The sequence below is a fragment of the Falco punctatus genome, assembly GCF_963210335.1.
Source record: "Falco punctatus genome assembly, chromosome: 4".
Taxonomy (NCBI): domain Eukaryota; kingdom Metazoa; phylum Chordata; class Aves; order Falconiformes; family Falconidae; genus Falco; species Falco punctatus.
Window position 1 is genome coordinate 43,631,218 of NC_137583.1, and position 27,240 is coordinate 43,658,457.

At 41.7% G+C, this 27,240-nt stretch overlaps 3 protein-coding genes across 10 annotated transcripts in view; 1 reads left to right on the forward strand and 2 right to left on the reverse strand.

Annotated features, from left to right (window-relative positions):
- Positions 1–16,390, reverse strand: part of LITAF (lipopolysaccharide induced TNF factor) — an 88,943-nt gene extending 72,553 nt beyond the window's left edge. The window contains exon 1 of the mRNA XM_080386870.1: positions 16,329–16,390. The gene's annotated coding sequence lies outside the window, so the exon portion shown is untranslated. The remainder of the gene's footprint in view (positions 1–16,328) is intronic.
- Positions 16,391–16,491: 101 nt separating this feature from the next.
- Positions 16,492–26,279, forward strand: SNN (stannin). Of its 6 annotated transcripts, none has more exons than XM_080386881.1 (3): positions 16,492–16,637; positions 17,188–17,442; positions 23,615–26,279. In XM_080386881.1, the coding sequence occupies exon 3, from the start codon at positions 23,691–23,693 to the stop codon at positions 23,949–23,951; it is 261 nt and encodes an 86-aa protein (XP_080243007.1). In that variant the 5' UTR covers positions 16,492–16,637; positions 17,188–17,442; positions 23,615–23,690; the 3' UTR covers positions 23,952–26,279. The 6 variants fall into 6 exon arrangements, 5 of the variants coding, with proteins under 5 accessions (XP_080243007.1, XP_080243008.1, XP_080243009.1 ...); XM_080386882.1 differs by lacking the exon at positions 16,492–16,637 and adding an exon at positions 18,500–18,544 and having other exon boundaries at positions 16,740–17,442; XR_013928020.1 differs by lacking the exons at positions 16,492–16,637; positions 23,615–26,279 and adding an exon at positions 17,702–18,491 and having other exon boundaries at positions 16,689–17,442.
- The window catches only part of TXNDC11 (thioredoxin domain containing 11), a 35,120-nt gene continuing 33,599 nt past the window's right edge, over positions 25,720–27,240 (reverse strand). For all 3 annotated transcript variants that reach the window (XM_080386832.1, XM_080386833.1, XM_080386834.1), the window contains one exon: positions 25,720–26,936. In XM_080386832.1, the coding sequence (XP_080242958.1) occupies positions 26,309–26,936 (628 nt within the window). In that variant the 3' untranslated portion in view covers positions 25,720–26,308. The remainder of the gene's footprint in view (positions 26,937–27,240) is intronic.

Here is a 27,240-nt window from a genome sequence, read left to right on the forward strand (position 1 = left end):
CTGGTGAAGTCCTTTTTATAAAAGACTCATTGAGAGTAAAGATTATTACAACCATTTGAAATGGTACTTCAGGACATGTCTTTTGTCATATAACATACAGAAATATCCATAATTTGTCCCCCCCTTGACCTTTCTGAATTACAAATGGAACCACTTATAAAATGGGACTCTCATAAATTATAACCTGTAATTCAGTGAATCCAAATAAGGACTGTGACCTTACTGCAATAAGGAAACTGCAGGCTCTGTCTGTATCTGTAGCTAAACACCATCTGTCTTAAAACTTGCCTACATCAAGCCCATATTTTGCAGGACTCTTACTCCCATTTCAGTGACATTATATAATTCTATTACCCCATGACCAGTTCTCTGCCTACTTCAAAGGCTTGTGTATGCATTTAATTTTGTCTCTACACACATAATGGAACATTTTCTTCTAAAATCTTTCTCTAGTCACACTTAAAGGAAAAACATCTTTACAGATATATAGTTGATTAATTGTTTTAGTATTTCAGCTGGGCAAATTAAAACATTTAATGAACTTATATTTTGTAGTAAATTCTGTGTTTCTGCTTCAAGAACTTAAATGAATCACACAGTAGCTGAACTGTTTAACAGAAACTACAATACTATATTAAATGCCTAATCTCAGACAGAGTAACTTTTACAGGCTTCTCATCCACTATTTGTTGTTTTTCTGCTTCTCTCTGTGTGTAAGTTTAAAAGCCAGTATTTATTCTTCTTCAGTATAGCAACGTATGGAAATTCCATTTCTGTAAGTGCTGGTGCATAAATAATTCATCTGGCACTAAAATACGAGCTTTCCCAGAAGAACTGTGTATTTTATTAAGACTTTATACATGAAAAGAAATGCAGCAGCAGAGAAAGACATCTCATTCTAACTCAAAGGCTGGAAAAATATCCACAGTTGTGAGACACTGCTCAAGCATTGCTTGGCTAGAGGTATCTACAAGAAGGTTTTTTTCAGTGTATTAGAGACAGCACTTCATCTAATCTGTTAAACATTATGAACATTTCATAGAAAAAAGGTTAATTAATATGTGTGAATTTTCCTAACAAAGGCACAAACTCCATCCCTGAACAAAATCTGAAGAAAATAAAGGAACAGATAATTATTCTTACAGTTAAAATTGCATAAATCAAAAGTTTTCATAGAAAAAAACCTTTCATTTATCTTCATGTACACAATATCCACACAAGATGAAGAGACGTTAACCATAACGGCAAACTGATTTAGCCTGCGAAGGTTGTGCTAAGGAGAGAAGTGAAGGAATAGGGCAGACAAAACCCTCTATAATTTGGCATGCAGCAACACCTGTGTCTTTTCAGTACTGATGTGAATAAGCTGTAAATAATATGGTCAAGTTTGTATTCATAAACCAATATTCATTTTAATGCATAAATAAGCTTGTAATTGTATAGCGACAAAGGGGTTAAAATGTCTGAAAGATCATATAGACTGTTCTGACAAGGAAGTTGCAAATCTCTGCAAGGAGAGCTGTCCTCCTTATCTGCAAAGCAAGCTTCCCTACCAAGGAGATAATGGGACAGCTGGATGTCCCTGAGTAAAACTACAAGGGGTATTGTAAAAACCCTGGGAAAGATTTCTACAAGTCTGCCAGCTCATCACTTTTGAAACACAGCAAAGCATATGCTTCAAAGTGATGTAGTGTGAATGAACTTTAGAATAGAATTAAAGAATAAACATTATGTTTGTTAGCCACTGTAACAATTGTAGATATCATGTACCGTCACGTGTTACTCATCTACCTGTGGTGTCTGTTCTGTTATCCTTTGTTAGACATCTGCCTATCTGCTGAGCTTCTGTGTTAAAACTATAGCGAAACACTTCAGCAGGAGAGGACAGATAAGGGTAAAAGAAATAATTAAGCAAGAAAAGCAGAGGGCCAGCAAGGGCATAAATTACCTCAGACTGATAAGAACACTGCAAATGTGCAAGACCATCACATAATGAGCAAAAGGTGAAAAGTACACCATGAGGAAGACCTACAGCCTTCCTCCCATAGACCACTGCCCACATTCTAAAGACCCCGGCCCACAATTTTTGGAAGAATCTGCGCAAGCATGAAAGACTGATAAGCTAATTAGCATACAAAGCGAGGGTAGGCGGGTTCAGGTAATGAATATGTATAGGCATTAATGGAATATTCATTGTTTCATTATATAAATATAAGATAGTCTGCCCCTCTGAGTGGGTACGATTGGTGGAAGGATCCCCCGTACGCCCGGCGCCGACAATAAAGAATACTTAATCACTAAGAAATTCTGAAGACGTTCTTTGAAACAGTACAGATCAGACAGCTTGCAAACCCTGAACACTAAGTACAGGAAGCAGAAGACAATTTTATAGCTATATAGGTGCATTTGCCTCATTAGCTTGCAAAAAAAGTGACAAATTAAAAAAAAAAACACTGTAAAAAATTCCATTATTTTGCCAGGAAAGTTTTCTTGCTGTTTATTACAGGGTCTGTTCAGTCCAAAATGTCTCTCTGGTTATATTAACCTTCCTCGTATCTATTTCTTACTGCAAGGAGTAGAACCCATTTAGATGCCTTGGTAACATCACTAGTAATTTAACTTTCAGAAAGCCTCCTAAATATGCCTCATTTCCAAACCAATGTTCTGTGGTCTGCCTGAACAGTACCACTAAAAGGATATGCTTTGGGAAGCTTACACTTTTGTGTGTGTGTTTTATTGAGTAATTTGGACTGCTACAGAAATCCTCTATCTAGTTCGTCAGAAAAAGCAGGCGGAACACAATAAATGGATGCAGTCTCAGCTGGCAAATTTCTCTTCTTCTGTAGATCATATTCAATATGAACTACACTGAAACAGTTGATGTGTTCCTTATGAAGTATGGGAGCTAAAGGAATCACATGAACCATACCAATGGTTACAACCACAACTTTCCAAAGCAATGCTGGCAAAAGTCTTCAAATGCCAAGTATAGTTTTTGAATATAAGTATTTTCCAAAAATAGCTACTGGACTGCTGATACAATTTCTGTCAATGCATCAGTTCTAATATTCACTCAAAAGAAAGGAAACATCTTGTACAAATACAGTTAAAATAATGAAGGAGAAATAATATTTAGCATATTTATGGGAAAATGGGAATCAGGAGATTTGGGTTCTGTGGCTAGATCTGGCACAGATTTCCTATGTGACCTAGGACAATTTGCTTCTATAACTCAAGTGTTGCCAGGAAATTTGGAAACCTACAGTAGGCCTGGCTTCTGGAACCAAAGCCCTTAGTACAATAGACTTTCTTCAGAAGTACTGAATACCCACAACTTCTCTATGTTTCTGCTGTTGCATTCAGCATCTCTGGCATGCAACCCTAAACACGAAGTTGGGCCCACGACAGGTGGAACTTCAAAACTGTAAACTCATACCCATCGGGGTTTTATCATCTGTAGCAACTTTGCCTCACAAAAAAAGCAATACTAATCTGTTTAACACTGGTAGCAGGAGACTAACTATTGATGATAACAAGCATTAGTAACTTTGAATAGTTCTACAGAACTACAGTGATGATATACCAACATAGATAGCAGTTATATGTAATGTGGTAAAGCAATTCAAAACCAAGTAACTGCCAAATGCACTCTGCACATATGTCTAGGGAATACATTTAACCATAATTCCATAAATAGATTTTTAAAGCATATAGGTACAGAAAACTGTAACTACCAGGAAAATAACGCAGAAAGGTTTTGTACGTTCACATAGTATAAAGGAACACAAACTAAAACCAAACTAGCTAAGGTAAATACATAATGCAGCTGAGTGGAGAATGCTGTAACAAATGAACAACTTACTCAGATATTTCCATTCAGCATGCAAAACAAACAAAATGTCCAGAAGACTGACTTGCATGCTAATATTATTAAGGTCTACAGTAACATATGGGAAGACTTTCATCAATTTGTCATGGAAAATGTGTTGAAAGACACAGAGAAAAGTGACTTAGGAATTCTTACTGTAACATTACTTCAGACCACGTGCCTGTGTGACATCTAATGTAATCTCCTTGGATTTTAAGCAATAAAATGGAATATGGCTGAATGTGACATGAGATGCAGAAGAGGTTGCAATGCATACATATCAATGTATACTGAGCAGTAGTCCGCTCAAGAGCAAAGAGGGTCATTTTTCTGCAAGGGTGAGAAGTCATCAGGGTTATGAACTTAAAGCAGGAAAATGCTGTTAAGTGAACATTGTAGCCCTGAGAAAATATGACGAGTTCAGAGAACATTATTTCCCTGTCAGTGCAAGAGAATGATTCTTCCTCTGCAAGTCAGGCAATATGGAAGGCTGGCCCTTGTTCTCCCTCACTTGCCATTCTGTTCCCTCTTTTCCTCTAGCTGCTACCCAGCTTCACAGGACAGAGAGGAACAGACATAAAACTGCTTAAAACTTTGAGGGAGTTAATTTGCGTGACTCTGTGGCACAGGCTCTGATTTTGAGAAGGTGCGAGCTTTAGCTAAGGGTGTATCTTTGACTGAACACTGAGCTGAAGCAAATGAATGCCTGTTAAATTTGCACATTTAATTTTCCTGAGCGCTCTCTCCTAGGCAAGCTGATTCTAACTGCAAGAGGGAGTGCTTGGAAGCACTTGATATGGCATGACCACACATAACAAGGCTGAGGCTGGTACTGCTGCACTCTCAAGCCCCCACAAGCACAACAGCTGAGGTGATGCAGTTGAGAAGGAACCACAAGGAGCCTGAGCATTGAGGAGACTAATAGAAAATGGAGATTCAGTAGACCTAGGTATCTGTGTCATCTCACCAACTGCCTTGTCTGGCATCTTACTATCACAGAATTAACAACTTCCTATTCTTGGCACATCTACGCTATAGATGTCTATAGGTGACACTCGATGTCAGAGTGTGCATTTACAAGGCTTTTTTGTATTAATTCAGCAGTATGGAACAGGTCTCTAGAATGATCAGTTTACATTTCTGCCCAGCGTTGTAAAAAGATCAGTTGTGTTGAGGAGGCTTTCCAAGTGTCTTGAAATTAGCCGTAAACCCAGTCTAAGTGCTGTGCTGGGTTTGTGATAATCTTTCGAGTCACTTCCAATTTGAATTTTTTCAGAACTGGCTGTCAGGGTCTGCACTGTCACAAGTTAAAGGTAAAATCACTGGATTCCCTTGTGCCTCTAGGTAATACACTGATTTCTATTCCAAATAGTTCTTGTTTTTCTTTGTTTCAAATAAACCTAAATAGCATTTGAATGGCTGAAGAGCTGTATAATAGATTTCCCCAACAGTTTCTTTTAAGCTTTTCAACCCTCTGAACTGTACCGCCTGCTAGTCTGGAGATCACATATTCTCTGGTGTTTTGACCCACTATCTAAGTTTCATTCCTGTCAGCCATCTGAGCATATTGTAGGTCTTTCAGCTACAGCTGTTGATCTGTATTTAGTTAAATATCATCCCGTTAAACAATCAGAAAATGCATGACTTAGTCATATACCAGGGGAACCACAGAAAGAGCATTTCAGGCCTGTCTGCATCCTGAGAGGTTGGAATAGCAACTCCATCAAAGCTGTTAAATTTTTCCTCTATATTATTCAAGACTGATAGCCAGGTTAAATGCATCTTTGAAACACAGACATGAACGCTGAAGATGCTCTGCACTGCTCCGCAGGCTTGAGTAACAACTAGTCATCTGAATAAAACACTGAAAAGCAATTAAGGCTATTAATACAATTAAGCCATATACATAGACATGCATCTCATCTGACTACACATTGACACTCCAGCAAACAGAAGTAACCTGCCACGACTTAAAATGGAAATAGGAGATACAAATAACCACACTGGTCACAGCCCTACTCAGATACCTGACAAGAAATAAGCTCCAGGGGAAACCATACACTACAGAAAGCAAAACTGTTTGTTTTGTGTATGCTTTCGACCTTAGTAACACCTTTCATGTTTGAATACCTAGAAATTTTGTGGATTTTTCTGTTAAAATAATACATACCTAATGCAAGACGACTGTTTCCAGAATCACTTCATATCCTATACCCCACCTGAAGCTACAGAGTCTTTCCATGGTTACAGTGCCCCAACAAGCAAAATGGAAAGGGGCTATTGTGTTTTGAGATAACCTGCATAAGTTGCTGGGGCAGCACTGTCATGGTCTCCTAGTGCTCTGTATTCTCCTTTAGCTTTTTAAACATTTTTCTTGTTCTTCAGGTTAACTGTTCTCTGGGTTTGCTGCTAATAGTCTCACCATAGAGTTCTTGACTCTTCACAAGCCTAAAGGAATTAAGGGAATTTCCCTGTATTCGTAAATAACTGCCCTCTCCAGCAGCACCATTCACAATATGTTCTGTTACTCAGTTTGCAATATCCTACAAGCCCCAGTACAGCATGCTGTCTTCTACTAGCACTCAGCCAGTGCCGTAGGCCAGCTGCTAGCATGGGAACAACTACGGTGTCCAGCTCCAGAGAGCTCTAGGCTATCCAGACTATCTATTATTAGTATAGCTTCAATAACCTTCATGAAAAGGTCTAGTAGAGATGAGGATCTTCAAGAGACAGAGATCTCTAAAATAGAGAGCAGGTGTTCAGTCAGGGTGTAAGAGCATCTAGGGAACAGACACGAATAAATAAATGTCTTTAAAGGCCTTTAAAGGCTAACAGACTTTTCAATGTAGTAAAGTGATCTGATTTCTTACAGCAATTAATGCCAGCTTCAAAGAATATGCATGTACAGTTTTGGAATTCTGAAGTACAGTGGAAGAAAAAAGTTCAAACATTTCCTAAAAAAATTGCCTTCCAGGGAATAACTGCTGTCTGGAGGCCTCACCATAAGGAATAGCATATAGGTTTTCTTTTACAGAAAAATGTAATGCTGTTTTGAAGTCTGCATTCACCCCAGGGAATCTGCAGGGACTTTGTATTGTAAGAAAGATATCTTGTCATTAATGACTAATGACTCGTGGGTAATCCTGCAGCACAGTCCTTTTATCTGACAGGACTGCACACATGGATGGCTCGCAGCAAGATTACCCTAGCATGGTTGCTAGGCGGCGAATGTAGTGCCTAGAAAACATTTGATGCTGACAGCTACTGTAAACTGTTTTGTAGGGAACAGCTTTACCAGTGCGTTAATTCTGCTGCAATAAAGGATTTTCTAAACTAGAGCTATTACAAACAAAAACATCATAAAAATCAAATTTACACTGAACTTTTGACATATACCACTTAACCTGCATTTCTCAAAAGATTTATAAAAACAAAATTCCCTAAAAGCTGAGTCAACAAGACAACCAGGTCACTAGAGAAAAAGCTGTTCTGCTCCTTGCCCACAGATTATAGGCCTGGATCACAGGCGCTCACAGCACCCCTCTTCTTGAACTTTGGAGAGAGTTGGCACTGCTCAAATAAGCATCTTAGCTGATGAAACAAGGGTGTAAAATTTTACTTGCAAAACAGCCAAAAGCACAAATGTATGCTTCTTGTGCACTGCTCGCTATGCAGGGTTAACACCTTGAATTACTTTGTCTTCAAACTCCCTGTCCCCCAAGGATTTGCGTATGTTTGCAACTACAGTACTCTGCCCAGATTCACACCTTGAACTCTGGTACCCTTGCAGCTTTCTGGCCTTCTTCAGGAGACATGGTGACCGGTGCACCATCTACCACAGCTAACTTCCACTTAATATCCTCTAAGTGCCTAAACTGGCCACAGAATACTACCAATAATTATAATGTAGCAAAAGTAATGCACTCTGACATTTAGGATTTAACACAGTATAATGCAGTTACTGCAGAGCAGAATCAGTTCAGATTATGTCCAGCTGCAGATTTTCAATAGGAGAGTACACCTAATCCTAAAAAGGAGATAAAAATATCTTTACTTGAGACATGAAACAATGGAAGTAAAAGGAAGAGGGGAGATCATGGATAGGTTAAGCTGCAGGGATGCAAAGGAGAATTAAGACCTTTGCACAAATAGCATCAGAACAGCTTATTGCTCAGCTTCTAGTATAGTGAGTAATTGCTGGTATTTAGGAAATTAATCTGAAGATCTTAATTGGAACTAAAACAATTACTCATAATCAGACTATTATATATAATAGTCTTTCCTACTAATAAATAAAATAGCTACTTCAAGTATTAAATATTGCCTATGTTAAATGTTCTGATTGTTCTGATGCAATATTCCTGTCCTCTGTTTCCTAGGTTGTGGGTCGCCTTCCAGGATCCCAGAGGAGTAAACAACAGCATCCAGGCAAAATTTACCAGGAAACTTGCAGAAAAAAGTGGTAACCAGAGTTATCAAGGGACTAGATGGAGCTGTCTGAATTTTTTTGTCAATTTGGGTGTAGGTTCCTAGACAATTTCCACCTTCCTTGTTTGTATCACTCAAAAAACATTTTGTCTCTAAATCACCTCTAGCTTCTCTAACAACATCAAGCAGTTGTAATCATTAAGTGCAGTAACAAATGTTTTAATTAGATTTCTGTTCTTCATAGGTACCAGTCATATAGTGATTTCTGGTTTTCAGTAAAGGCTGAGACTTCCAGTTTGAACTGTTTACTGTGATTCAGTTTCAGGAGTGCCCCTGAAAATCAAAGCAAAATAAGGCAAGTTGGCACAAATGTTGAGATAACAAGGGATTTCTTTTTCTCTTGGCTGTAGTAGGGAAGGCTTAAACTCAGCTTCATCTGGAGAGATGTTCCACCACAAAGGAGTCACATTAAATGTAATACATAGGTGTAAACTATGATTTGCATGGGTGCACTTACACTGTTTCAGGAAGTGCTTGCTGTAAAAAGCAGAACTATGGTGATAAAATCTAGTAAGACTGTCAAGAAGTTATGAAAGATTTGACTACCCAGCCTCAAAACAATATCACTCCAATATGAATTTCTAGCTCCATATGAACGTAGCTCGAGTACACCATGAAGCATATGGACCAAATAGCTGATTCTACTCTGTATGCTGAAAAGGTAAAAAATGTGTTCTAAACAGGCAAAGTAGCAATCTAGACAGATTTTCATTGGGTTTCCCCAGCTAACATATTCAGTACATGTCTTGAAGACCAGACAAGAAATAAGGCCCAAGTAAGGGAAGCAGTAAACAAGGAGAGAGCTAAAAACCTGGTAGATGTTCAAAACCATTGTTTGTTTATTTGATCAAATGTGCTTATACTGGTAAACTTGAGAGAGAAAAACTTCGGTTCCAGTGTATAGGATGGGGTATTTACCTGGCTGTACCTCCAAAACTGGCCAAGGTCTTATTATTAAGAAGACCCACATATATACACTAGGACTTCTTTACAATTGGATTTTGGAATACCTGGAAGAAAGAAGAAGATACTTTGTAAAATGTAGGGGTCCATAGTCTAGAGGCTGTGAACTCTTAGGGTCAGCTATCTTTTCAGCACTGCTCTCCCTGTGCTGCTCTTTCTCTTCTGGATTCACTTATGAAAGTGAATCTGTTGTTTCCTTTCTTCTTCCTCTTTTCACTCATAAAAATAAAACTTGGCACCTTATTTATAATGGGTAAGTGAAAATGTGGAAAAATGTGACCACAGCTTCGGTTTGTTGTCTTTTTTTGAAAAAACAGAGGGAATTTTCTTTAGGTTTTTTAAGACATTTGGGTATTACTTATAAAATTTTCCCAGGGAAGTCTGTTGTGGTCTGGAGAACTGGAAATGTAATATTAAAAATAAATCAATAAACAAAAATGAAGCAGAGAAAATGAAAATGAAAGAGATTTAGTAGCCAAATCATTTTGGTTGTGTTAATACTGTAATTATTTGATTTGGACAGATGAGTACTTTTTTAAACCTATATACCTGCTTCTCTTCTGGAAAATGTGGGGACAGGAGGAACACAAGGAAGTTCTTCAAGAAGATTCCCTGGGAAACCTCTATACAGAAAAGGAAGAACAAAATGCCTGAAGTTCAGAAGTACTGTAAGCCTCTGCAAGCTTTAAAGAGAAAGGAATTAATAGATTAAAATTTGGCCCAAATCACCAAGAAGAAAAAAACAGGAAAAAAAGGTATTTTGATTTCTTAGGGGGGGAGGGGTGTCACATTTACTGATATTATAATCCTAATAAATCCACCATGATGTTAATATTATCTAGGGAAAGAAAAGTAATGTCCTTTCTCTTTACATATTTCCATACTATGCTATAGTAGTTCATGCAGTCAGCTCTTCCCAAAAGTAGCTCAATCACCCCATTTATCAGGAAATGTTCCTTCATAAAAAACAGAAAAAACCCCAAGAACCAAACACACTCTTAATGGTTAGCAAACAGTCGTTTTTTAAGACAATTTTTAAATTTTGGTCCCTGCTCCTCTGGAGTGTCTGCAGGCTATGAGAGAGGCCAAGCTCTGGATGATCTAGTAGTATCCATTTTTGCAGTTCTTCAGTTTCATACTAAGAAACTAGTCAGGAGCTGATTGCAGACTGTTTGTCCAACCAAAAACAAAGTTTGCTTTGCCAAAGTAAAAGCATATTCTGGGCTACAGTACTGATGACAGAAAAATAAGAGCGTGCTAGTCATCAAGAAGGGGAAAAGGCTACTACATGCAAGAAGATAAAGTATGTGGTATTTTTCCATGGATAAGAAAAAGAACTAAAATTTTGGCTCTGCCTCCAGTCTTGTTGCATAAATCTTTATGGTAAAGTGTAATTAAAGGAAATGCTCAACAACTCTACCAAATGTAGTTTCCAAATATATACCAAAGAATCTGTTTTTCAGAGTAACACAGTTACCTATAGTGCCAAACAAACACTGTTCCTGCAAAGCAAAGTTTATTACACTAACCAGATCTTTCAGCTAGAAAACTGTCACCTCTCATGTCTACTGCAGACGGTTCCTCCAGCCTAATTACAAAACAACATTTGATTTCATGACAACATCTATGGTGTTGTGTGTAAAATAACATGTTTTAAAATAACTGTTGGATCCAAAGTAATAACATGGAAGGATGGGAAGCTGTCTGTATACACCCAGACACACTGAGCGAGCCTGAGATGGTGGCACTATTACCAGATGCCTTTTCTCAGTAGGCTTCATAACTCTGGCGTAAAGCTTTATACACAACTGCTGCAGAAAGGAAATGCCTTGTACCTTGCTCATCAGCCTTCAGATACAAAACCAGCTTCCAAAGCATGGGACAAAGATGCTTCAACACAGCAAGACACAATACATTTCTCTTTTTGTGTATTTTGAAGCAGTAGAAACAAATAGGCGACAGCTGTGTTGCAGTAAAATAAAGATGTTTCACTGTGTTAATATGACATACAGCACTGGTTTGACCTTTCTAATGATTGTATGTGTATTTACATATAAAAGCTCCTCTTTCAAGACAGAAGGAAGACATGCAAGCAGAAACATTTCTTGTCCCAAGTTAGGTTCTATGCAAAAAAAAAAAAAAAAAGGGCTTCAGCCTTCAGAAGCCTGAAGCTAAGCTTATGCTCAGATAGGTTTTAAACAATCCTTTTCTCCTGGCCTGGATCCACAGGCTGTCAGCATGAAGTACCACTTACAGCACTAATCAGAATAAGATAATTCATCATTGCTAACTGCTGTCACATAAGAACTGTCATTTGAGGGGGTTCTTTTAAATAGGTAAGGTGGGTATTCCTGAAGGTGGCATTAACACTGAAGGGAATTGAACCTGCTACTCAGATATACAGTAAGTCTATTCTCACACTAATCTTAAAAGTACTTTTACACTTTCAGAGTCATAGCAAAATGAGAGTAAGCTGCAGTGTGGACATAGGAATATGTGCCTATAATTATAAATTATATTCAGAACTGCACAGGATAATCATTGATGTTACTTTGTAACAACTGCCAAACACTTTAAAATAAAAGACATGCTCACTCCCCTATTCTCAGGAGTTTTGATTGCTTTCATTCTCTCATCACTGAAGAGCAAACACACCACATTTTCTGAACATGATAGAAAATTAAAATAGTGGTATTAGTGGAACCTGTCTGATAATGCCATTATCCTCCTTTCTTTCCTAGAAAACTGGAAAATAGTGTCCTTCACTATGGACAAATATTCAGCCTTGGGACTTAGTTTATCCACTTGCTATCTAATGCACTAAATCTGCAATGACATGTCATTCAGTAGCTCTAGCTTTGCAGGCATTAAAAAAAGTGCTCCAAGTTTAGTGGACATGATACAGCAAGCAAACATAAGCAGACAACTTTCTAATATACTAAAGAGGTATGTTGTATGTCAAACATCTGAAAGGTGAAAAACAACTTCAAACTTTCAGCCAACAGTTGGAGCTGTGAAGATCTCAGCTTCATCCATGACTGAGTACAAAAACCCAGATGCTTTCTTAAGCACAAGGCTATGGAAGGAAAACTGGTAGGGTTCCACAGAAGAATCCAGAATCCAGAAGAATGCAAGAAAAGCTTATGGGGCATGCACAGCACACAATGGTAGAGGAAGCAAGTCTTGCTTTAGTACCACCCTGTGGGTTTTATAAAACTTTTTAAAATTAAACTTTGACCTGGACAGACTCTTCATATACTTTCATTCCTCTTCATGCACAGAGCTGGATTAATAATTCCTCATTCCCTTTTTTCAGGTGAAATACAGATAAAACTTACCTGGCTAAGCTGCTGGACAGATTCAGCTTGGTCCCCTTTTGACTGTGATATGTGCTCTCCAGTGGACCTGTAAGTAAAAGTGAAAGTTGTCACTTATACCTCCTTGAATAGAGATAGTGGCGTTTCATCCTCTTTAACAATCCCTCTATAGACTTACAAAACAGCTATTTCTAAGAAACAGTTAAAACACACACAAGAAAACATTCTCTGTGTAAACTAGTCTATTTTCCTGATACACTCTCTAGAGTGCAAAGATGATTACTGAACACATTTTGCATCAAGGAGTGCTACAAAACAACAGAAAACTGAACAGGCATTATAGGTGTAATATATATGTTGCGTATTTGTTCTCTTCCCAAGAGAGAATGGAGAAAGCATGTATTTTATTTTACTAGTTACCATTTCAGAAGTAACACAACATATGTCCCGAATTAAAGGAACAAATACTGACAGTAACCATTCCAAATGTAAACTTAATGGATATACAAAGAATATATTTAGAGGACACAGGGTGTAACTGACAGAAGGAAACTTCAAAATGAGGTAAGTTTAAAATAACCACATTAGCTGTCTGAAAGCTGTTGAAAGACAAGGAGAGTGTCATGTGAATTTCTCTCTAACAAAATAAAATACAGGCAAATCTTAATCTGATCGTGAATTTCTCTGACAGTGGTATAGTCCCTGAGGAAAATCCAAAGAAACTCTGTAATATGTAACACTTAGAATCAACATTGCTGGAAACTATGCTAGGGGTCAGAGTAGCTCCAGCAGAAGTCCAGACAGCTGTAACAATGATTACAACTGACCCCAGAGTTCTTCTGCAGATAATTCCCAGTGAAGTCAACAAGCATATGTAATGGTTTAAAACATTGAGTGCTGTAATGTGAAAAACGTCAAGACAAAAAGGTATGCTTTAAATGATGGAATATTATTCAGAAAATTGTTAAATCTGTTTATAAGTTATGAATATTGGGGGGAATCTTATTGATAAACTTACAATTTTTTTTCTAGGAAGAGAAAATTATCTCCTATACTAGTGTGTTGCACGTTCATAGTTGTACATTACTTGGGCACAGCTATGGAGCAATAGTAAATGAGAGGAAACTCTCAAGTTCTCATCCCTAGCACAACTGAAGGGGTACTAGATTGCTTTAACTGAATCTGCCAGTATGCTTCAGAAGTTCCTGGTAAAGTATAAAGTGGGTTCTTTCTGCCCCCCCTGCTGTGAGTGTCAGAGGTCACTAGAGCCCTGCCCATGCTATCAGCCTTATACATTAACTGGGAACAGGTGAAGGTGGCAAAGTAAGAGAAGCTTTTAAGCAATTCTGAAGAATTTACAGCCATGTACTTTCTCCGCAGCAACTAGAAATTTCCCATGCTATAAGCCTGTGCAGATCAGGCAGCCCATTCACAAAGAAACTGAAGTGAGTGAACCTGCTTTGTTCTCTGGGCAATTTACTAAGTATGAGTTAAATAAATCATTATTAAAAGTTTCTCAAAGGCAAAGAGTCTTCAAACTATGCCAAAAGAGATTGCTGGTCTTCTCTTAAGGCTGTGCTATTACTGCATGACTTTTACCAGTCAGCTCTGTTGTAATTGCATTCATGCTTTCTGTACAAAAGGGCATGACCCTTCTCACTGAAGTGGATTAGGGCACTCATATACAGTGGAGTCTATATCTATGGTTATGTAAGTAAAACAGGCGTTGCCTTCTGTTGCAGCACAAAAAAAAACAACTAGTAGGCTACAACAATCCCATACCAAGTTAACTTCAATAACCAGCTCCCGGCTACCAATCCCCCACAAGGTTTCTAAGGTTCATCTACTGTCCAGGATATTTCTTCAGGCTAGTCCCTCTGCTGCATCCTTTTCCTTGTCTCTCCTACATCCAGAGTGCAGGCAGGTAGGCACTCACTCCTTCTTCCAGGTCTCTCTTCATTGACTGCTCCTCTTCCATACCCCTTACAGCTATTTAACTACTTAGCAGGAACCAGCCACAGCTGCACCTTATCCATATCAGCCAACCCACCGCCACTGCAGCCAGCCCACAGCTGTATATGGTTAATTAACCCAGCTTCATTCCTCTATAGCCTTCGAGATTCAAATATCTAAATGGGATGTAGATATCTTATTAAAGTGCTAACCAAAAGGCTACCTCTGCATCTGCTCACTTGACAGATAAGTTACTGCTATGGCCAATGGTGCTTTCCCAGACAATCCCGACCATTAGTTACTAGCAACAAAAGTGCCACAGTATCAGCGCTTGCTCTTCCTTTCAAAGAAGATTCTGAACTTTTAAGAATGCGTTTAGTAGTACTTTATCACCTCTTCTATGATGGTCGATGCATAAAACAATAGAAACTGATGCTGTGCTACACTCATTAGATCCAAAGCTTAAATAAAACATTAATTTTACATTAACAACTTTTCTAAAATGTTCTTAACTGGCTGTGGTATCAGGTATTCTATGCCACCAGTGCTTACACAGAGCCAAGTCCTTTCCCACTCCTCACCCCACCCCACCAGTGAATAGATTGGGGGGCACAGGAAACTGGGAGGGGACACAGCCAGGATAGCTGACCCCAGCTGACTAAAGGGATATCCCGTACAGTACGATGTCATGATCGGCATGTAAAGCTGGGGGAAGGAGGAGGGAAAGAGGGGACATTTGGAGCGATGGCATTTGTCTCCCAAGTAACTGTTACATGTCGTGGAGCCCTGCTGCCCTGGGGCTGGCTGAACACCCATGGGAAGTGGTGAATGAATTCCTTGTTTTGCTTTGATTGCATGTGCAGCTTTTGCTTTGCCTATTAAACTGCCCTTACCTCAATCTGTGAGTTTTCTCACTTAACTCTTCCGATTCTCTCCCCCCTCCCACTGTAGGGGGAGTGAAAAAGTGGCTGTGTGGGGCTGCGTTGCTGGCCGGGGTGAAACCACTACAATGATATAAACCAGCAACTGTATCATAAACCAGGTGTTTAGATAAAGTCATGGTGACTTCTGAACTCGACCTTCTGTCACAGTCCATCCTCTCACAGCGCCTTTTGCCAGAAACCTCTTAAGACTTTAGATGAAGCTCAGACAAGCTGGGATCTGTGTTACTGGCAACTGAAGCAGGTGCGAGGAGTTGCAGTACTGCGTCACCTTCCCACTCAGGACCGGCTTCGGCGGGAAGAGGCAATTCCCTCACGCATTTACAGTTACTGACCGCCACCGGGTGAATGACTAAATGTAACGGACACGCTGGGGCGGGATCACGCGGGAAAGTTGAAGCAGACATCACTGAGGGCCAGGGAGACCCGTCACGCCGCCAGCACCGACCCCCGGCGGGGGGATGGCCCGGGCCGGCCGCCCGCTCGCCTCACCCGGCACCACGGGGGCTCCGGGGCGGCTCGGCAGCCCCGCCACACTCCGCACGGAGGGCGGCGAAAGGACCTCCTGCGGGCCACAGCGGTGGCTGCGGGGTTTTCCCCCGCGGGGGCTGGCAGAGGGGGCGCTGGGGCCGCGGCAGAGATGTGCGGCGCCCTCAGCCCGGCGCGGGGGTGGCTGCGGGGCTGCCCGGCGCGGCGCCTTCCCGCCCGCCCGCGGCTCCCCCGCGCCCCCGCCTCACCGCCGGGCAGCGCCGAGGCGGCGGCGGGAAGGTGGCGCGGCCCCTCGGGTGAGTCCTTTACCTCAGCGTCGCCTTCCTCGGCCCCCCCGGCCTCGCTCCCCGCCGGGGGGGCCGCCCACCGCCGCTGTCATGGGAAGGGAGGGCGGGAAGCGCGGGGGGGGGGGGGGGGGGGGCGGGAGCGCGGGAGGCGGGAGCGAGGGAGGGAGGCGGGAGGAGGGGGGGCAGGAGGGCCGCGCCGCCGCCCCGGCCGTCAGCTGTTGCTGGCCGGGCCCTGCGCGCCGGGTGCCGATTGGCCGCCGCGCGGCACCGCCCGGCCCCGATATAAGGCGGCGCGGGCGGGGAAAGAGCTGTCGCGCCCGCGGTGGTGTCGGTGGGTGCTGCGGCGGCGGGTGCGGGCGCCTCGGTGTAAGGACGAAGGGTGGGCGGGCAGGCAGGCAGGCGCCGTGCGGAGCCTGAGAGCTGGGGAGAGGGGGGCTGCGAGCGGGCCGCGGAGGGTCGTGCTGGGGTGGGTCGCGCTGGAGACGCGGTAGGGCCGCCTGTGCCACCCCGGGCCCGCCCCGCCCCTTCGCCGGCGCCGCCGCGGCCGAGCCGCTCTTTGTGTCTGCGGCGGCGGCTGCGCTCCGGCCCCGCCTCGCTGCCGGGCGGCGCTGGGGCTCCGGCCTTGGGCTCGGCCCGCTCGCCCGGCGCGGCCGCCGCGCCGCAGTCATAAGGCGATGCCTTACGGCTTGTCAGCGGCATCGGAGCGGGCGTGGGCCGGGCCCGCCGCGCTGCCCTCGGCTGGGGCCGAGCCTGGGGCGAGGGGCGGCTCCGCTCCTCCTGCGCCCGGGCTGGGCGCCGCTGCGGGCGTCTGGCCGCGGGCGCTACCTTTGAACGGACCTGAGGAGCTCGGCACAACTTGAGCCTCTTGCCTTGGTTAGCAGGTGGGTGAGGGGCAGCGGATCGCCCCAGGCCGCCCCTGCCAAGGAGCTGGTGGTCCCGTCCTCGTGTAACTCCGGGAAGCCAGGAGCAAGAGGGACTCGCTCGGGATGCAGAGCGTCGGGGGACTGATGTGATCCGTCTCCACAGGGGAGGCCTGCCAGATGAAATCCAAAAGCAGTGTGACCTTCGCTTTTCTAGTAAGGTGATCGTGAAGTCGAGCGTGGACCCCTGGCCGGGCCTCTGACCCACTGCCCCAGGTACGTGCCAGGCGTCTGAGGGCTGGAGCCGGGCGGAACAGCAGCTTGAATACCAGAAATGTGTGGCTGCTATCGAGCTGCTGTTCGACAAAGCCCTACCTTGAATGTATAAATAGAAAAAAACTTTTTTATTGGCGAACTTGATGTTGCTAGCTCAGCAATTTTTTTACTATGTCAAGAATTAAGCTTTGCCACAGGATATATGCAGAATGTTCCTTCTAGCAACTGAATGTCAGACGTGACGATGTTATCTTACCAGGGCAGATCGCTGGCAGCTCCATGTAGATGAGATACTGACAGGTACACATCTAGAGTATGACATATGCTTTGCCAGCTATGCAGTTGCCTCTGAACGGGGTCTTAACACTAGTTTCTAGTTCTGCATAAAGTGGCTGACATGCCTGATGGCCAGTGACAACGTAAACCTCTTCCATTTACTGTGCTGCTGAAGAGGTCTGCCTGCTCTTGAAATTGTGTTGCTGTGTCTGGGAAACTTCCCAGACTGCTGCTCTCCCCTCTTTTCTGTAAAACATTAACTGCTGTGTGGTTTTAGCTTGGTGTGAAGCTTTAAAAGTGATTCTTGATTAAGTGTAAGGTGCTGCTACGCCTCGTGGAAACAAACTGCTGTTCCAGTCAATGCTGTCAGGTATCAGTTTTCATTCTAGTGTTTCTAAGTTATTTGAATGCTAAGCCGTCTATAACTAGCCACAGAAAAGCCTTTTTTTTAGCTGCTTTCCCTGCTCTTTTATTCCTCATTACAAGTATAATAAGGGTTGGGAGGAGAAGATGACTTGCATTGGAGGCTTCTACTAAACAGCTCCCTGCTTCTAAAATAGCCTCTGGCTAAGCCCCAGTTTGTGCAAGGTAACTTGGCTTTATCAGAAAGAGGTGGCATTAACTGGAGTTTAATTAAGAGTAACAGTGACCCCACTTTTTTTGGAAGTGGTAAAGCCTGAGCACTCCTGTATTATAAAGGCCTAACTCCCGATGGCTGGGTAGTCTGGGTGCTGTACATGCTTGTGTGCCAATGGCAAAATTACAGCTGTGTCTTTTGCAGAGATTTTGCCCCTCATCTTTCCTTGGCAATAAGGATGCTCGTGTGGTGAGTATGCAGCAATCCTTAAAAGTGACCTTACCGGTACATAGAGGGGAAAAGCATTTCTTACAATTAGTAGCATGTCGTGCAAGGTGCTGTTACTTTGTCTCTTAAAGGTTTTAACATGGAGGCTTAATACTTGCACCTTAAATGTAACTGCTCAAGGACTTGGGTGTGTTTGGGTAACTACATGTTTTTTGAAGCATGTTCCTATAGCTTTGGCTTCTATGGTAGCAGTATTTCTTTTCAGAAACAGCATGCAGTCATTAATGATAGCAAACTTAGCAGCAGAATGCCTGTCATCATGAAAAACTCAGTTTAGAAACTAACGCCAGCCTCGCATAGAATTTATTCCCTTGCAGGCTTCTGCAATTTAAACTGTCTTTTCTGTTTGTCCTTTACTTAGAGCTTCTGAATTGGATAATAAAATGTCATGAAATTATGTTCTGAGTAGAAGTTGGTATTAGGCAAAAAAGAAGAGGAGTTATTTATGGAAAGATGTTTTGTAGCTGATGTTTTCACTGTTTGATTGCTCTAAGAACTGAGGCTATTTGCAGTTCCCACCAGTGAATCTGACTAATCTAATGAGTAAATAACCTTAGACGCTTCAATAGCAAGTGTGATGGGAAGGGGTATAGCACTAGAAGCGCCACCAAGTATACATGGATGGTGGGATGGTGTCATCAATCTTTTTGAAGATCAGGAATTTGCAGCTTTTAATATTTTACAGTACAAGACATGAAAGTTGGTGCTGTTCCTGGTACGCTTGTGGGCTTTTTTAGCTCAGGTATGCTTTAACAGAAAAAGTCTGAAAACTACTTGTAATTTCCATTAGATCAATTTAAAGAGGATCTACAGAATGCTGTATTTCTCCCATTGAGAAATGGATTCTGAAGACAGCTTAATCTTTATTTCAATTGGTTGCTGGTGGGAAGAGCAGTGAGGTTGGAGTTCTGCATCTAGAAAACAACACAGAAAGTAAAGGTAGTTCTTACTAGTATAGTTAAAACATGTAAATGTACTGTGCTAAGGATAGAATTAAGACTGCAGGAGAGCTTTAGCTCTAGGTGTACAGTGACCTGAAGCCAGAAAAACAGCAGCATGGACTAGCAACACTGTAGCTTTCAGTAGCAGAACACTGGAACTATCCAAAGCTAATAAAATAATAGTGCTATTGTCCTGGTTACTATCATGCACCAATAGCTAGTTGCTTGTGCCACTTCAAATACATACAGATGCCAAATACCTGACTTTATATAGGGTGCTGGCTCCAGACTCCTTGAGAGGGAAGAAGAGGATATGTGTCTGCAGGAGAAATTATTTCTACATCTAGCTTTATCTCGTTGAGAAGTAGAGTTGAAGTGCTTTGAGAAAGTGACCTTGAATTTTTATCTACTTGTCCTTTTCCTATAAGGTGAATGTCCATGGAATAATCCTTCCAAAGATATGTAGGCTTGTTTTCTCCTACAGTTCTTAGCATTAAGTATGGTGTGGTGCAAAGATGTGAGGAGCTTTCAAAATAGAAGCCGGAAAGTGCTTCTTGATGCAACTTCAATCCCTTTCTGTGCTTAGAGAAAGGGAATTTACAGGGCAGTACATCCAGATTACTGTGCTCTTTTTTGTCCCAGAGATCAAACTGATGCAGATCCCTTGAATTTTTAATTGAATCAAAAAAGCGTTCAGAATTGTAAAGGTGAAAACCTATAGCTTTGGCCAAGAATGATCTTTAAGAGGAATCTGTAAGCTTCTGTCTTGCACTCAGATTTGGACTGGAAGTTGTTTAATAAGGGTAAATTGGTCTCATGCATCCTGGAGGTCCTAGTTGTCAGTCTCTAACACTTTCTACTTTGCCATATCAAAGCAAAATCACTCGAGACACAGGAGAGACTAACCCAGCTAGAAGTAACTTTCTAGTGTAAACAGAGTGAGCATGCATGTATAATACCCTGCCTCAAGGACAGGTCCTGCAACTTTCTGTGTATATCTACTACTGTTAACATCTCTGTTGTCTTAAAGAGCTGTTCAGTTAGTTGGTGATAATGAATACAAATGAAACCTTAGACTGGAAGGATGAGTCCGATAATGTTCTTAATTGTGTGTAAGGTTAGGAGAATACCTCTGCAAGAGTAGATGATCTCCCAGGTAAGTCTGTCCTCTTGTAAAGGATTCATATGCATTTATTCTAGAAGGAGCTGTCATGACTAAGCTGAGCAGAGGATAAAAAAGCAAAGCTGTCATACCCAAAGTAATCAGCATGTTCTTCCTGGCCAGCTCTGCACCTTGAAAGTCTCTACTTATGCTCCTGACTGGCATCTGTTGTAGAACTTCATATATTCTAGAAGCATCAGCTGTGTGGGAGCTGCCAGTGACTGGTCACCCACTCACGGAGTGCATATGGGGCCTGCAAGGTTCTTCCCAGTGCCTGCTGAGAAACAAGACTAATGGAGTCATGGGCCTGGCCTTTGTGTAGTTTAATGTCAGGATTTTTCCAAAAAGTGGAAGTTCGCGTTGAATTGCCTCACAGCTTCAAGCAAGCAGTAGCAGTGTTATTAAGCAGTAAAGGTAGTGTTAAACAGAAGTGTCCAAGAACAGCAGACAAGAATTAAGGAAGTACTATGGAGGCCTTCATACAAGGACATGTAGCTCCTTTGTTACCTGAACCTAACATCTAGCTCTTGCTTTCAAACTTGTTTCTCAAGACTGCTGGTGAAGGTTGGTGCCTTGCTAGCTATTATGCTGAGGCCCTTTTGCCTAAAGATCCTGGTGTTAGAGGACTGTGACATGCAGTTTCATACCTTGAACAGCTGATGCAGTCTGCTCACTTGAAGTCTGGCAGAGGGGCAGCATTTGCAATACTAATTTCCAGTTTTAAAAGCTATTTTCTAGGCGATGGTATCTGTTTAGTTCTAATGTAAGGTTATGTGCTACACCAAACTGCTGTAGAGAAAGTGCTAGTAGGTTGTCATTGCTGCTAGCCGTTGTGCAAGCTGCAGAACAGGGCTTAATGTGAACATGCAGTTCTTTTATGCTGATGCTGTACTGTTGTGGCTTGATCAAAGAGTGCTGCAGTTCAGACATGCCCTGAGGAAAATGAACTACATGAAAGTCACTCTTAATCACCCTCAGCTGATTGCCCTGTGTTGAATAAGCATTGCAGAACCAAGATGGTAATGACAAACATCATATGCCTCTCTGGCTGCAGTGGGAACATAGCTGTGCTGAGGGTGTGATTAGTTTTGTTTTTCTTACTTGGGCAAAATTGGGTCTGCAGGACTTGGTTGTGTTGGGTATGCTATAAGCTGTTGGTTGTAGCTTACAGGGCTGGAAATGTAGCCAGAAGTGCGTGCAAGTTAGTTCTGTGACACTGGACCTGAATGACACCTGTGCTGACCATCTCTCTAGTGGATTTGTCCTTGCTGAAATGGCTATGCGACAGTGTGTGGGGGTCTGCCATTTCATGAGATGTCAGGAAATAAACTTGGGTCTCCAGCTTGAGTTCTGTCAGGCAGAGGTACCGCACTGTAATTGCCTTGACTCTTTCATGTTGAAATGCTGGTGAGAATTGAAAGTACAGTAGAGAACGCTCACAATAACCTAACAGTTCTGACTCGGACTGACTTCTGAGGGGTTTGTCTGAAGCTGCTATTGCAGCTGAGGCTGCAACAAGGATGGTGAGGAAGAGCCTTTCCTGGAAATGTGTATGGCCCTCCATAGACTGGTGCTTGCAGCAGCCAGAAGATACTCCTGTTATTCTGTTGCTGGTCAGTGGCTACGTGTCAGGTGAAATGCAGGCGTCAGGTGAAATGCAGATGTCGCAGCACATGCAGCTGACCTTCAAACCACTAGGGACTGTATCTGTTATACCTGAAATCGTAGCACTGAGCGCTAACCTGATCCCTACAGCAGTACAGAATTAGTTCCTGGGTAGGGCTGGCTCTGGTCAAGACTTCAGTGAGTTTGACTTGTTGAAGAGTAAGGGTAAGTTGGAAAGAAAGGGTAATGAATGACTTGCTGTGTCTTATGTCCCAGCTGAAGTGGAGGAAGGTAAAACTAACAGAGTTGTAAACAGTAACTTTGAAATTTAAGGTAAGGCTGACATGACCCCTTTAAATAGTGCTGTGAATTTGGAAGTGGCAGTAGCAAAGGACACTCCCTCTACTTTTTTTGTCCTGCCAAAACTGCAGCAGACTAAGGAAGTCTTGAAGCTCTTCTTGTCTCCTAGTTTCTTGCCTGCTGCCTCTGTTCCAATTTCAGCTGCAGTCGTAATGCACTACCTTTCCTTTGTGGTTTGAAAGCCAAGAGGAGCAGAAGTGTAAAATAGCAATTTTCTCCTTGTGTTTTGTTAACTCTTCAATAAATCTAGCTCTACCTGCTTCTTATGAAAAATCCATATAAAGCAACATCTGTTGTTTTTACCAGCTCAATGAACAACCCATTAATTACCTAGTAGTCACCCCTTCTAAACAGAGCGGTGTTACGGACAGGCTTATAGGAATGCATTAGCATTGCAATTACCTCTGCAATTAGCTTACCAATCCTAGAACTATGAGTATGTAAGAAGGATGTTTGTAAATTAAACTTTAAAAAGGGCCAGACTTCTAAACCCCAGATATACTGTTTCTGTAGGATTCCTTTAGGAAAACTAAAGGTAGCAGTTCAGCTACCTTCTTGTGGATGTGAGAGTTCATTCATGATTTAGCATTTCTATTAAATAGTCTTAAATATCTGCACTAAACTGTAACTTCCATACAGTGTGTATGTATCTTGTCTCACCTCCTGTCTCCTAGTAAAAATTGTTACCTCTTAGCAGGCTGACCATGAGCTATTTTGACAAGCATGTCAAGAGCTGAAATAAGTTTAGCTTTCATTTGTGTTAATTTGATCTAGAAACCTGCATCTTTGAAAGCAGTTTGAAGAAATAGCTTAAAATGTGTAAAAATGGTATGAGTGTGAGAAGCTCGAAGTACAATGCAAGAGGGTCATGTGCTGTGGTGAAGGATACCAACGATGAATGTAATGATGCTGAATATGGTGAAACTGCACCACTTCATTAAGTGTCTGGTTTTTCCACTGCAGGAGTTTGAAGATGCAGCAAGCCTTGTAGTGAGGACAGAATTTCCTTAAAGAAGTCAGACAACCTGAAATACTGACCATGTCTATGGATCATAGCCCCACCACTGGAGTGGTGACTGTTATTGTTATTTTGATTGCTATAGCGGCTCTTGGTGCCTTGATACTGGGCTGCTGGTGTTACCTGCGTCTGCAGAGGATCAGCCAGTCTGAAGATGAGGAAAGCATTGTGGGTGAAGGAGAAACCAAAGAGCCCTTTCTTCTGGTGCAGTACTCTGCTAAAGGACCTTGTGTAGAGAGGAAAGCTAAGCTAACTCCAAATGGCACAGAAGTACATAGCTAACCTGGAGCAACACATGTATATGGACTATGCTTATGATATGTGTAACCAACAGAAGAATCTCTATACTGTGAAGAACCTGCTCACAGGCATGCTACTCATCAGAAAACACCTTGATGAGGATTAAATAAGCTGCAACTGCATGCACTGAGAAGTTGCACTTTGGATCAACTGTGTATCCTAATTCCTCTATGACAGGAGCTGACTCACCTGGCATAATGTCCATTGCTGGCAGTGGACACAGGGATATACTGGTGTGAAGAGACTACTAACATTTTTTTGTTACTTGAATGTTTAGCTGAGCCTATTTTGATGGAGCTACTACTGTAATGTGAACTACTTTACAACTGTGAACTGTAAATAGGCTGCCAGAAGCTTTTTGCTTTGTGTTCCACAGCATATGGGAATAATATGATGCAACTGTGTATAACCCATAAGAGGACTTCTGAATCGCAACTGTAGATGGGGTTCCAGACCTTCAAAACCAAATCTGCAGTTAAAGCTTGCTTCTGCTACTAACTTGAGTGTACAGCCATCAAGTCAGACCTCCTACTCTTAACAGTTTATTGGACTGATGCAGAATACTTCTGAAAAGAAGGTATAAGCCTTCAGTATTGCTGAGGGAGGAAACAAAGGAACTACAAGAAAGGAAGTGATTTCCTTTAGTTGCAGCTATGTGGATTAAGCTTTTGGCTGCTAAAACTGTTCTCTATGTAGCTACTGCAAGGAAACTGCCGTTTTGATGGATTCTGACCTGGGAACTAATGATGGATACTGAACCCTCAAGGATGGTCCAGAAGGTTTCCAGGACTTTGAAGTGGCAGTAGAGCAGGCTGTTCTCTTCTGTAGGTCTGCATGCTGAAACTGCAGAAGTGGTTACTTATTAAAACTGATTAAGTGCAACTAGTATGATTTTTTTTTTTTTCCCTAGAACCCCGTTTGGGTATTTAAGAGTTAGGGTATATGTTAACAGCCTGTTGTAAAAAGGCATTTTAGTCTACAGACAAACCGTAAACTATAGAATTCAGTTAATCTATCTTGTAGATAATGCTCTTGATTTAACTGTTACTACTACAAGATAAGTTTCAGTCTTTCCTACAAAAACACATGTTGAGAGGGGCAAGGGAGATTGCTGGTCAGTTTGTAGTTCTTGGCTAGCAATGGTGAAGGCCTTCCAAATGAGGACATACCTTCCATTTCCTGATCTATGTTATAGTTTAGCTATAGGCACTGTAAAAAGATGTGTTAAATGGGGAGTCCCGTACCTCACAAGGTTTGGGGAGAGAAGGAACAACACTGAGCCACCAATGGCAGCTTACTGTAAATCTGTTTCCTGAGTTAAGCTACAAATAATGAAGTCCAAGTTCTTCAGCTCTATAGGAAGCATTAGACTTGCTTCTTGTCCCTGTATATATGGGTTAACTAAGTAACATAGGCCTAGTAAGCTTGCTTGAGAATTCATACCTATATGCAAGACAGTAATGGCCTAGACAAAAAGTCTTGTCCCCTTCTTCTACAGTAAGATGTTGACTTGCATTTTTAGTGCTACACTTTTTCTTTAATTGAAGTCTATAATTTGAAGCAAAATTAATGCTGTTAGTAGCAAAAAGCTCCTGCCTATTGAGTACAACATGGGGTACAGCAGATAGAGGGCTGTCCTTAGCCTGGCACACGACTTTAAGATACTAGTCTCATGAGACTTGCATGGATAGCCTGATCCACACACTTCAACTGCTATATTCAGACTTCTTACAAATCAAGGAGAAAAGGATTAATTTAGTAAGACTTTCTTTAGTTTTCAGTAGAGAACAGTTCACACATGGCTCTTGCAGGTTTCAAGACAGTCAGATACCTTGTATACAAAGTGATATGAAGTGCTGAAGTTCTAGAACAGAATAGTTGTAGCAAGATGACTTTGTCCATTCAAGTTCACTGATTACACAGATGAAGTATGTCTATTTGAATTCAGCAAAGAGAATGCAGTGTAAAGGGCAGACTTCAGAAACTATGGAAAAGTACAAGTCAAAGGTCTAACTTCTCTCCTAATAGCTGTAAGAGAAAGCCAGTGAAAAATAAACTGGTCCTTAGAGGTGCTTGTATCACACTGCTGCCCCTAAAAATCAGCATCTTTAATTTAAATGGATAGGTGTTTGCAAGTTAGTGCAATAGTAAAGTGCAGAAAGTGTTTTCCATTATCCTCTTCTCTTTAGATGTGGGTAAGTTCAAGTATACAAAAATATTCCATTTGATTTTTGTTTTTCTAGATCACAGGGGGGAAGAAGTCTTTATTTACAATGAATTTCAATAAAATTTGCATAAATACCTACCCAATACTGCATCATTTGACTTTGTGTAAGCAATCATTCTGTCCTGTTTCCATTACTGTGCTGTGTCTCTATGATATCAATATTGTCAGTCCTTTTTTCCTCTAATGTGGCAGTAGCTGTTGAAATTGATATATCATTAGCTTCAGAAAGCGTTTGCTCTGTCTGAAGTGGTTCTTTAATTTCATCTTTGTTTTGTAGCTTTCCTTCCCTTGCTGCCACCAGGATTCTCAGTAAAGTGTTTTCTTTAAGGAGATTTTCTGATGCATCAGCCAATTCTTGAAGCTTTTCAGCCATTTCTAATAACTCTTGATTCTTCTGGTTGTATGTGGCCTGTAACTGCTTACTGTGGAGCTGCAGAGTCTTGTGCTGCTTTTCCAGTGTGTGTTTTTGCTGCTGTAGTCTGTGTTCCTCTCTCCTAGCTTCAGAAAGCTGTGCTTCAAGCTGCTCATGGGCCTGATGAAGGGCACTAATTTCTGATCTTAACTTCTGAATTTCTCTCTCTAAGTGGGAGATGTGTCCTTGCTGTAGAACTGTCTCCTTTTGTAGGCATTCTTTGGTACAGGGCTCTGATAAAGAAAAACTTGAGTGATGTAAAATAAATTTAAGGAGATTGGGAAGGTTAACTGAAAAGTCTTCAGGGAACTTCACACTTTGTTCCTTCCTAGAAAGACATAAGTTCATATTAAAACAGATAAGTAAGCAATGATAATCTTATTTAAGCATCTGCTGTTCAACTCTAACTTGGTATCCTTGCTTTTTTTGTTTTTTACTTTGTGGGTTTTTTTTTAATCAAGAATGGTTAATATAGAAGTTAAGGGAAACCTATAATAAATGTGGAACACAGAGTATTTTCTTTTGAAGAACTATTTTACCTGTATTCCAGTCTGGGTGCTGTAAGAAACTCTGCACTGGATTGGTATTTGTCTGAGACCAAAGTTTTCCATCAAATTCCAGGAAGCAAGTTT

What these genes read in the sequence shown, in the direction of transcription:
- SNN (XM_080386881.1), top strand. Translation starts at nt 23,691, where the DNA reads ATGTCTATGGATCATAGCCCCACCACTGGAGTGGTGACTGTTATTGTT.